Genomic DNA, 11,877 nt, shown 5'->3' with positions numbered 1-11,877 from the left:
GAGAGTGCTGGGGGGCGCGTCACAAAGACTACAGTCCCCAGCGGCCCGCGAGCTCAGGGAGTCCCGCAGGCAGGGCCCGACGGCTGCGGGCGGCTGCAGTTTCTCCTGTGCTCGGGCACAACCTTCTGTCTTTCCTCCGCAATACAGGTGGTTACTGGGTGCTGCAGCTTCCCCCCGATTTCCGAAAAGGGCCGGTAGCTGGGGAACGGGGCCCTCCACCGGAGGCCGGCGCGTGGCTCCTACCCGGGGGCTGAGCAGCGGGACCGACAGGCTTTGCGCGGGGTGACGGCGGACACGTCGTACGGCTGAACCCCAGGCGGATGGGGGCGCGGTCGCGCAGGCGCGGCGGAGCCCGTGGGCGGGGCTTTGGGCAGCTGCAGCCGGCGGACCGTCCGCCGGTCGCCGGCGGTCTGGGTCAGCTGCCCGGCCCGGGGGCGGAGACGCGGGAGGTTGATGGGGGGTCGCCTCGACCTCAGCCTCAGTCTGTAGTGCAGCTTCAGCCACGCCGACGGAGATGGCGCCCTGGGTGCGGACGTTGGGAGAGAAGCTGAAGCAGCGTCTGCGGCTGGACGTAGGACGCGAGATCTGTCGCCAGTACCCGATGTTCTGCTCCCTGCTGCTCTGCCTCAGCGCCGCCTCCCTGCTCCTCAACAGGTAACGCGGCGGCGCCGAGCCAGCCGGGCGGGGGGCAGATGGCAGCTCTCCTCCGAAACTGCGGACGCAGGCCGCGTTGCATCGCTGCGCGGAGAACGTCGGGCTGCGCAGCTGCGGGACGTGGGGCCGCCTGCGGGGCCTCAGGGGAGAGCGGCTCGGGGAAGCCGGGCTGGGCGCCGGAGCCCGGAAGTGCGGGCGGGGTTGGGCTCGAGTACCCCCTATCCCAAGGCCTCGCCTCCTCAGCCACCCGGACCCCATTCGTCTCTTGTTTTCACCCATTTTTTAAAACCTGGGCCTCCATCAACGATGCTTTTCAGAATGAAATCTGTCCGGGCGTTACGGTCAGCTGATAGAGGAGGGTGCAAGGTCCTGTCGCAGTCGCAGGTTTAGACGCACTCCCCTAGCTCTCACCGCGCGCGCGCACTGCCACCCACAATATAGATCACAGTCGATCACGGCTTTTCCCTCAGTGTTGTTGATTACAGCGCAAGGTCGTAAAGATTTTCTGAACCCAAGTCAGAAAGCAAAATAGTACCATCATCTCTAGAATAGTTTTAAAGGGAAGACTGAAAAGTAAAATTGGTAAATCTAATTGACATTTTGAAAACGGAAGGTTCTGCCCCTGAAATAGACTGGTAGATTTTCTAGAAACGGTAGCGATGATATAGGAAGTAGTGGAGAAATGTTCCTTTAGAATTATCTTCAGATTTGCATTCGGTGGAAAGAAATCTGAGACAGTTGTCAGCGACAGCATCTGCATGCTGTTTCCTCTGATGTTTCGAGCGTGCAGCCATCCTTACTCTTTATCTGGAAGTAGTTAATCCCCAAGGATAGGAACGGGGAAGCATTCACAAGAAATTTGGTAGTTTAATTTTGCTCTAAGGTAACCGTTTCCTGTGACTGTGTTGAAGTTGGGTTTCTTCCCTGGCCTCTTTGCTTTCTTATTAGTTGACTCTGGGTTTATATAATATTAGGTTTAAACAGCGATTGATATTACTGGAAAATGTACTTTGATTGTCATGGCAAGATGTTTGATTGTAAGAGTATGGAAGAAGTGGAATCCTTAAGAGAGTGGAAAATATTAAGTACTTACTTGCTTTGTCATGTGGAAGGTATTTCAAGCCAGATTAACAGGTTTAGTCTGAAAAACATGTAAACTTTATACGATTATTAAGTTTTGTCCAGGGAGTCTTACTTGTCTTCTTTGGGAGTCGGGTCAGTTTAGGTCTCTAAAGTAGGGCAACTATGTAGGAGCAGGTTTAACTAGATTTCCAACTTAATCATAGCATCCAGTGTTCTATGTTGTTAAGGAGTCATAGGATAGCATCAGGCCTGTATAACATCTGATCTCTGTACCCTGTATTTGTGTTATGCAAAGAAAGAAGGAAATAACACATAAGTGTTATCTCTGAGGTTGGATTTATGAATGAAATTGTTTTCGCATACATGGCACATCTATTCAGAAATTTAAAAATATATATGTATGTGTATATAATGCAGAAAACATTGGGGGCATAACTATGGAACTAGAAAAAAATGAGAAGATATGCTTTGTACATATGTTCAACAAATGATTTCTGTACAGGCATTTCACCAGTTAAGTTTTAGAAATGACTTTAAAAGAAATTTTCAGTTTAAAATCTCCCCTGGTTGGGAATTCCCTGGCAGTCCAGTGGTTAGGACTCCGTGCTTCCACTGCTGGGGGCCTGGGTTCGATCCTTGGTCGGGGAATTAAGATCCACTGCAACATTTAAAATGGATAACCAACAGGGACCTTCTGTATAGCACAGGGAACTCTGCTCAATACTATGTAACAACCTAAATGGGGAAAGAATATGAAAAAGAGTGGATACATGTATGTGTATAACTGAATCACTTTGCTGTACACCTGAAACTATCACAACATTGTTAATCAACTATACGCCAATATAAAATAAAAAGTTAAAAAAAATACCACAAGCCACCTGGTAGAGCCAAAAAAAAACCCCTCCAAAAAACCCCACAAAACCCACACACACACACACACACAAAACAACAAAACAACAACAAAACCCAAACAAAAACCACACAAAAAAACCCAACCAAACAGAAACTCCCCTGGTTAGTATGGTTAAACTTAGACTAACACTCTTTTTTTTTTTTTTTTTTTTGGCTGTGTTGGGTCTTCATTGCTGCACAGGCTTTCTCTAGTTGCGGTGAGCAGGGGCTACTCTTAGTTGCAGTGCGCAGGCTTCTCATTGCGGTGGCTTCTTTTGTTGCGGAGCTCGGGCTCTAGGCACGTGGACTTCAGTAGTTGCAGCGTGTGGGCTCAGTAGTTGCAGCAGGTGGGCCTTAGAGTGTGCAGGTTTCAGTAGTTGTGGCGCATGGGCTTAGTTGCTCTGCAGCATGTGGGATCTTCCTGGAGCAGGGTTCGAACCCATGTCCCCTGCATTGGCAGGCGGATTCTTAACCACTGCACCACCAGGGAAGTCCCGGACTAATACTCTTTTTGAAATTAATTTTTTCTCTAGTTGCCTTGAAACTTTAACTCCTAAAGAACTCTCAAGGTGTTATTTAGCATATAAAATTTTCTTTCAATATGCATTAAAATTATGAATCTTATCTGTGGAAAGATAAATGGATATAACCTTTGGACCATTGTAACTGATTTATGGGAAGAATAGAGTAACATACTTTATATATTTCAAATTATGATATCACCTTTGCAGTATTGTTGGGATAAATTAAGAGCATAGATACAATTATATATAGATTTGTTGGCCAGTCATAGGATTGAATATTTGAATATTATAATTAGGAACATTTTAAGTTAATCCTAATAATAATGGTAATAGTTATAATAGATAACACTTTGTGAGTACTTTGTTTGGCTCAGTTATTGTGTTAAGAGTTTTCATTTATTATTATTATTATTTGTATAGATTTTTCCCTAGCGTTTAACTGTAATTGAGGTTTTTAAAAAATATATTTATTTATTTTTGGCTGCGCCAGGTCTTAGTTGTGGCAGGTGGGCTCCTTAGTTGCAGCTCACCAGTTCCTTAGTTGCGGCATGCATGTGGGATCTAGTTCCCTGACCAGGGATTGAACCTGGGCCCCCTGCATTGGGAGCATGGAGTCTTATCCACTTTGCCACCAGGGAGGTCCCCTTAATTTATTATTGAGGCAATTTATTGATGTGGTTGAAAGTTTTGAATCTGAAGCTTGATTGTAAGAATTTTATTCTGACTCCTCCTTTAACTAGTTATATGACTTTGGATAAGTAATCTAATTTTTATCTGTCCCAGTCCCGTAATCTGTAAAATGGGCATAATACTAGTACCTACATTATACGGTTACTTTGATGAGTTAAGTGGGTTAACACATGGAAAGTGCTTAGAATGGTGCTCAGCACATGTGCTCTTATTAAATGTTAGCAGTTATTTTTTCTTATTTATCCTCACAACACTGTGAAGTAGGTACTGTTACTAGCCTCAGTGACTGTTTTTATGAGATATAACTTACAGAAAAGTGTATAACACGTACGTAATTGTATAGTTCTGTGAATTTTAAAATATAGCTCCCCATGTAACCACCACTCAGATCAAGATGTAAAACATTTTTAGCAACTTAGTAGGCTCCCTTGTCAATAACCTTCTCCTTGTCATGTATCAGTTTTGTTGTTTTTGCACTTCATATTAATGGAATCATATGGTCTTGTATCTGGTTCCTTTTTCTCAACTCTCCTTTTGAGATTTATCCATATTGTTGCATATATCAGTAGTTATTCTTTTTTGTTATTGTGTCATATTCCATTGAGACTATGCCACACTTTGTCCATTCTTTTGAAAGGCATTCGAATTGTTTACAGTCTTTGGCTATTATGAATAATGCTGCTGTGAATATTCTAATATATATTTCTTTTGATAGACATATGTACTTATTTCTTTTGGGTTTATATACCCATAAATGAAAATGCTTCATCATAGTATATACATTTGTTTAACTTAAGTAGATACTGCCAGACAGTTTTCCAAAGTGGTTATACCAATTTTACTCTTGCCAAAAATGTTTTACAGTTCTGTCTGATATGGTTTATAGGTTTAGTTTAGCCATCTTAGTGAGTGTATAGTGGTAGCTCATTGATTAGCCCCATTTTACAAATAAACAAACTGAAGCCTAGAGTTGTTCAATAACTTTCTCAGGCTCGTAGATAGTAGCAAAATGGGATTCTAATGTAGATCGTTCTGATTTAGAAGCCCAGACTTTTAAAATTACATTAAAAAGACATTGTTAAGAAAAAATACTTATTATTGATAACTTTCTAAATAACATTGACTCATATAAACTGTAAAGAAGTCAGAAAATAGAAATATAAAGACGACGTTAAAAATCACTCATAAAAAAAAAATAAAAAAAAAAATCACTCATAAATTTACCATTCAGAGTTGACTACTGTTGTTAACATTCTAGTCACTTTTATCTGCAGTTTGCAATTTTATTTTATAAATTGCGATTTTTTTCTGTATATATAGCCTTCTTCTATATATGGAGCCTGCTTAATGTGTTTTAGTATTATTTTCTTTATTACTTTTCAGATTACCACAACTGGCTTACATACACTTAACTTAGTATTTAAAAAAATTTATTTATTTGTTTATTCTTTTGGCTGTGTTGGGTCTTTGTTGCTGTGCACAGGCTTTCTCTGGTTTCGGTGAGCTGGGGCTACTCTTCATTGTGGTGCGCGGGCTTCTCATTGCAGTGGCTTCTCTTGTTGCAGAGCACGGGCTCTAGGCACATGGGCTTCAGTAGTTGTGGTACCTGGGCTCAATAGTTGTGCCTCATGGGTTCTAGAGCGCAGGCTCAGTAGTTGTGGCTCATGGCCTTATGTTGCTCCGTGGCATGTGGGATCTTCCCAGACCAGGGCTCCAAACCATGTCCCCTGCACTGACACGTGGATTCTTAACCACACTGCCACCAGGGAAGTCCCTTAACTTAGTATTAAGACAGGCTTTTCCAAGTACTTTTATGAACTTATTTAATCATCATAACAACCCTATGAGTTAGGTGTTATTATTATTACCCCATATTATAGAGGCCCAAGCAAGAGTCAGAGAGATTAAGTAATTTGCATTGTGTCATAGCCAGGATTAGAACCCAGTCAGACTCTACAATGTTTTTGTTTCCAAACTAAGTGGGTCTTTCACTGTTATGTTCTGTTTCTTTTGTCTATTTTTCTCTTTCTACAACAGTACCAAATTTTTTTTTAATGACAGTATTATAGTTTTGTAGTGTGTTTTTATATACAGCTGGGTTGTAGGCCGGAACATGTACATATGGCCTTCACGTGTGGCTTTTTTCCCAGCCTGGTGCTGGGTTACAAGGGTGAGTATCCTGAGAAAGAGATTCTGGTGGAAGCTGTATCTTTTTTATGACCTATCCTTGGAAGTTAGGCAGTTAGGCAGCTTCACTTCTGCCACATTCTTTTGGTTAGGAGTGAGTTATTAAGGCCAGCCTCTATTCAAGGGGAAAGAAATTAGGCTCCTGCTTTTGATGTGAGGAGGGCAAAGAATTTGCACAATTTTTATTTAATTTGTCAATTAAATATTCTATCAATAGAATTGATGAGTTAACTGTATTTAATGGTTTCATCCATGAACATAATCTTTCTCCATTCATTTAGATCTGCTCTGATGTCCTTTTAATAGCTTTTTTTCATTTAAAAACTTGATTATGGAAAACTTAAAACACAAAATAAAAATAGAATAGTACAATGAAGCCTGTAAATACCTATCACCCAGCTTCAAAAATGATCAGCTCAAAGTCCAGTATCACCCCCTCCCCCAATTATTTTGAAGGAAATCCCACATGACATATTTTATCAGCAAACATTAAACATTTCAGTATGTATCTCTAATAGATGGGAGCTTTTTTTCTACGTAACCACAATACCATTTCACATTAAAAAAAAAACTAATTTCTTAGCATCCTTAAATATCTATTCAGTGTTCAGATTTCCCTGAATTTGTTAGAGCTTTACCCTCCAACATTTTATGATGAACAGTTTTAAACATATAGCAATGTTGAAATTTACGGTAAATGACCAATTATGTTTTGCCTCGATTTTACATTAACATTTTACATATTTTTTTTTATTGGAGCATAGTTGATTCACAGTGTTGTGCTAGTTTCAGGTGTACAGCAAAGTGATTCAGTTATACATATACATATATTCATTCTTTTTTAGATCCTTTTCTCATATAGGTTATCACAGAATATTGAGTAGAGTTCCCTGTGCTATACAGTAGGTCCTTGTTGGTTATCTATCTTATATACAGTACTGTGTGTATGTTCATCCCAAGCTCCTGAGTTATCCCTCCGCCCGTGTTTCCCTTTTGGTCACCATAAGTTTGCTTTCAAACATTTTACTGTATTTTTATATGCTTTATTGTGTGTCTGTCTATCCATTACTCCATCCGTAATGAATCTTACTCATAAACAGCTTTTCACAGTTAATTAAATAAGATACAAATATGATCTTTTAATCTGAATGTTGCCTTCCCTCCCCCATCCCCTTTTTTAACCTTGTAATTTATTTGTTGAGGAAACTGGCCATTTGTTCTGTAGAGTTTTCCACAGTCTGGCTTTTGCTGATTGCATCCCTGTACTGTTTTGGGGCATGTTCTTTTCCCTCTGTGTTCCCTGTAAACTAGTAGTTAGGTCAAGAGGCCTCATTGTTTTGATTTATTTTTTTCTCCTTTAGTTCATGATGGTGTAGATTAAAGATATTGAACTGTTTAAAAAATATGCCTTTCTTATGGTATTATTCTTTATTTTATGATATACTGCTAGTTTTAGTTAACTAATATTTTACTTAGTACTTCATATCTATATTCATAAGTAAAATAGACCTAATGATTTGCTTGTATTATCTTTATCAGGCTGGGGAGTTAAAATTATATTAATCCTTTAAAATTAGCAGCTTTTTCTCATTTTTTCCCGCCTGAAAGCAGTCTGTATAAAGGAGAGATTATCTGTTTTATGAAAGTTTGGTAAAACCATTTGGGCCAGGGGTCTTTTTTTTAATAGTCAGGTCACTGATTATATTTTAATTCCTCTAATGATAATTGGTCTATTCAAGTTCTTCACTTCCTAAGTTTTGGCATTTTTGTCTTTTTCTAAAAATTTATATCATATAGGTTATCTAATTTATGAGCATACCTATAGTTTTTATAGTCTTACTCTTCATTTCAGTTATAGCTATGATTATTTCTTTTTCATTCTGTATTGTATATTTGTATCCTTTTTTTTTTTTTATTTCCTCATCTGTCTTGCTAAAACCTTGTCTTTTTAACGTTTTGGTTTTGAAAATTTCCAAGCATATATAGAAAAAAGAGAGTGCAAGGAACCTCTAAGCACCCATCACTCAGCTTCAGTAACCATCAATGTTTTAAAAAAGTCTAACCTTCCTCCCTTAAAAAGTAAATTATTCTACACAAAACCATAACCTTACAAAATTAACAATAATTCTTAATGTCTTCTAATAACCAGTCCATAATCAAATTTTCCTAATTATATAAAAATTTGTAGGGGCTTCCCTGGTGGTGCAGTGGTTAAGAATCCGCCTGCCAATGCAGGGGACATGGGTTCAAGCCCTGGTCCGGGAAGATTCCACATGCTGCGGAGCAGCTAAGCCCATGCGCCACAACTACTGAGCTGCGTTATAGAGCCCACGAGCCACAACTACTGGAGCCCGCGCACCTAGAGCCCGTGCTCCGCAACAAGAGAAGCCACCGCAATGAGAAGCCCGCGCACCGCAGTGAAGAGTAGCCCCCGCTTGCTGCAACTTGAGAAAGCCCACGTAGCAACAAAGACCCAACGCAGCCAAAAATAAATAAAAATTAAAAAAAATTATAAAAAAAAATTTGTGGTGCATTTGTTCTAATCAGAATCTAAGCTAGGTCCACTCATTGTATGTAGTTGATACATTTCTTAAACTTTTGTAAATGTCTTATAATCTAGAAGAGGAGTTGGCAAACTTTTTCCGTAAAGTGTCAGAGAATAAATATTTTCGGCTTTGCGGGCTATATCAGGTCTCTGTCCCATATTATTATTTTTAAAACTTATTTATTTATTTTTGGCTGTGTTGGGTCTTCATTGCTGCGCATGGGGTTTCTCTAGTTGCAGCAAGAGTGGGCTACTCTTCATTGTGGTGTGTGGCCTTCTCACTGCGGTGGCTTCTCTTGTTGCAGAGCACAGGCTCTAGAGCGCGGGCTTCAGTAGTTGTGGCTCACGGGCTTAGTTGCTCCATGGCATGTGGAATCTTCCTGGACCAGGGTTTGAACCCGTGTCCCCTGCGTTAGTGGGCGGATTCTTAACCACTGCGCCACTAGGGAAGGCCCCCATATTATTTTTTAAAAGAGCCCTTTAAAAATGTAAAAATCTTTCTTAGCTTGAGGGCTATGCATAAGCCATAGTTTGTCAACCCTAATCTAGAACATTCCTCCTCACCCGCTCTTTTTTTCCTCCTTGCTATTGAGTTGTTGAAGAAACTGAGTCATTTGTTCACACCTTGGGTTTTGCTGATAGTTTCCTTGTGGTGTCTTCTGTTTTTACTCTCACCTGCACCTTTATATTTTTTGTAGACAGGGAGTTAGGTTTATAGGCTCAATTAGATTTAGATTTGTTTTTATTTATTTATTTATTTGGTGCAAGAGTACTTCACTGATGCTGTGTACATCCTATTACATCACATCAGAGGATAACTCCACATTAGATGGAGTTGCCTCACTTTGTGGATTCAGGTGGTGACAACTGCCCAACAAACTTTCTCTTTGGTTTCACCGTTTATTTACTCCCTGAATCAGTTGCTTCATTATAGGATGCAACATGATGATTTTGTATTCTTCCATTCCTTCTGTAGTTTTTAGTTTAAATTCTTGTGTGGGGCTTCCCTGGTGGCGCAGTGGTTGAGAATCTGCCTGCTAATGCAGGGGACACGGGTTCGAGCCCTGGCCTGGGAAGATCCCACATGCCGTGGAGCAACTAGGCCCGTGAGCCACAACTACTGAGCCTGTGCGTCTGGAGCCCGTGCTCCGCAACAAGAGAGGCCGCGATAGTGAGAGGTCCGCGCACCGCGATGAAGAGTAGCCCCCGCTTGCCGCAACTGGAGAAAGCCCTTGCACAGAAACAAAGACCCAACACAGCCAAAAATAGATAAATACATAAATAATAATTAAAAAAAAATTCGTGTGTGTGTAAAATTGCTTTACTCCATCCTCCATTAGGTGTATTTAGTTACAATGAAGTACATCTCAAATTGGAAAAGTGGGTTAAATACTTACACTTTTCTCTTAATTATTGGCTTTTAGAGTAATTATTGGTGCCCTAAAACTTTCAGTAGTATCCAGTTAGAGGTTTGCTTATTTTATTAGTTTTTCCAAAGAACCAGCTTAATTTTCTTTTTTGTCGTATCATTATTGTCTACATTATTGATTTCCGTTCTTCTCTTTAGTGTTTCCTTCCTTTTAATGTGTTTGGATTTGCATTTCTCCCCCCAGCCTTCTGAATGCTTAGCTTGATGGTTTTCAGCATTTCTTTGTCTCTGATTAATGCAAGGTTTCTCAGCCTCAACACTGTTGATAATTTGGGTCAGATAATTCTTTGCTGTGGGGGGCTGTCCTGTACACTGTAAAATATTTAGCAGAGCCCTGGCCTCTAGTCATGTGATGTAAGTACCACAGTCCCCTTCTCCCTCTCCCTGCAGTTGTGACTATCAAAATGTCTCCATATACTGCCACATGTCCCCTGGGCAGTGCGATCACCCTTCGTTGAGAACAACAGGATTAATGCATTTAATGCTATAGATTTCCTTCTTAAATAATGCCTTAGTTATTGCTTGCCCTAGTTATAGCAGTATACATATTGCATGTAGTGTTTATTGTCATTCAGTCTAAGCACAGGTCTACAATTCCTAATCTGTAATTCTGAGATCCAAAAAACTCTGAAGAAGTAACTTTTCCCATAAGTTTGGCATTTACTAACAAAACCTGACCTCAATAGACTTGAGACTATTTATAGTATTTATTTCTGACTTATTTATTTATTTATTGTTTATATGTTTTGCTGCAGAAATATTAATATCTGATTATGGAGTACTGTATCAGGCCTCATTAACATATTACATTATGTTATTTATGAAATACATGCTATAAAACTGTTCAAGAATCCTAAAAATTCTGAATTCTGAGTCATATCTCTCCGGCTCAAAATGATTTTCAGTAAGTGGCTATGGACATGAATTTCATAATTTCCTCTGTGAATACCTGTATAACCTATTGAGTTAGTTTCCAGACTTAATGTTTCTTTAAAACTTGATGTCAATTATGGTATTGGTTGGAGTGAAGCTTTGTATAAAGGAATGAGAAGAAATAAGAGTAGAAAGGTGGGTTGGGGTCAGCTTGAAAGGGACCATAAAGGTTTAAGGGGTTTGTGTTTCATCCTGCAGGCAACATTAAGCCATAGCAGTTTTTTGAGTGAATAGTAATCATGTTTATGTTTTAAGTGCCGAGTGAGAGCATTTAATAATCGGTATGTAGTGGATGTTTCTCAAGTGTAGAATTGCCCTGGAAGCCTGGAGACCAGGCAGTTTCATGTAGTTGGGTGGTGCAGCCTTTGTCTCACAGCTTTTGCACTTACTTGGTCACTGTCTATAATACGTAGGCATCTTTAATCATCTGTCTTCACCTTCTTACTACTTGGTGCTTTATTCCCCAATTCTGAAATCCCAGATCTCCACAATATCTTCTGTAACCTTTTCTATTCCATGCTGCACTTGGGCAGTTGTCCCCAGTCAAAGAACTGGGATCAATGTGGAACTCACTTGTGTGCTTCCCTTCTCTTAAAGATTCTGTTGCTGTGTATTGCCTGTTATCCAGTGCCTAAAAGCAGTTGCTGCACATGTTTTGTTCAGTTTTATAGTTGTTTATGGCAGGAAGGCAAGTCTGGTACAAATTATTCTGTCAAGGAAATAGAAGTCTCTTACTCCTTTGGAACATATACCATCTGTCTGTTTTCTCACTGATCTCCAGGTCACTTGTACTATAAGCTTCTGGTTTATAAACTTTCTCTCCATTTTAAATTCTGCCATCATTCTAGGTGACTTCAGTGTTTGGGCAAGTAGCCCATCAAATATGCTAGTCTATCTCGAGGTGACTCCTGTACAGTCTCCCACTTGGACCACCCTAT

At 40.1% G+C, this 11,877-nt stretch overlaps 1 protein-coding gene across 9 annotated transcripts in view; it reads left to right on the top strand.

The window, feature by feature from the left end:
• The first annotated feature begins 365 nt into the window (after positions 1–365).
• Positions 366–11,877, top strand: part of SNX14 (sorting nexin 14) — a 66,967-nt gene continuing 55,455 nt past the window's right edge. For all 9 annotated transcript variants that reach the window (XM_022552148.3, XM_022552123.3, XM_022552131.3 and 6 more), the window contains exon 1: positions 366–654. In XM_022552148.3, the coding sequence (XP_022407856.1) occupies positions 515–654 (140 nt within the window). In that variant the 5' untranslated portion in view covers positions 366–514. The remainder of the gene's footprint in view (positions 655–11,877) is intronic.

Source organism: Delphinapterus leucas, chromosome 12, assembly GCF_059928025.1.
Source record: "Delphinapterus leucas isolate spDelLeu-1000000601 "Yukka" chromosome 12, BTC_Dleu_Yukka2, whole genome shotgun sequence".
Taxonomy (NCBI): domain Eukaryota; kingdom Metazoa; phylum Chordata; class Mammalia; order Artiodactyla; family Monodontidae; genus Delphinapterus; species Delphinapterus leucas.
Note: the sequence above shows the minus strand (reverse complement) of the source record. Positions and strands in the feature narration are given on the sequence as shown.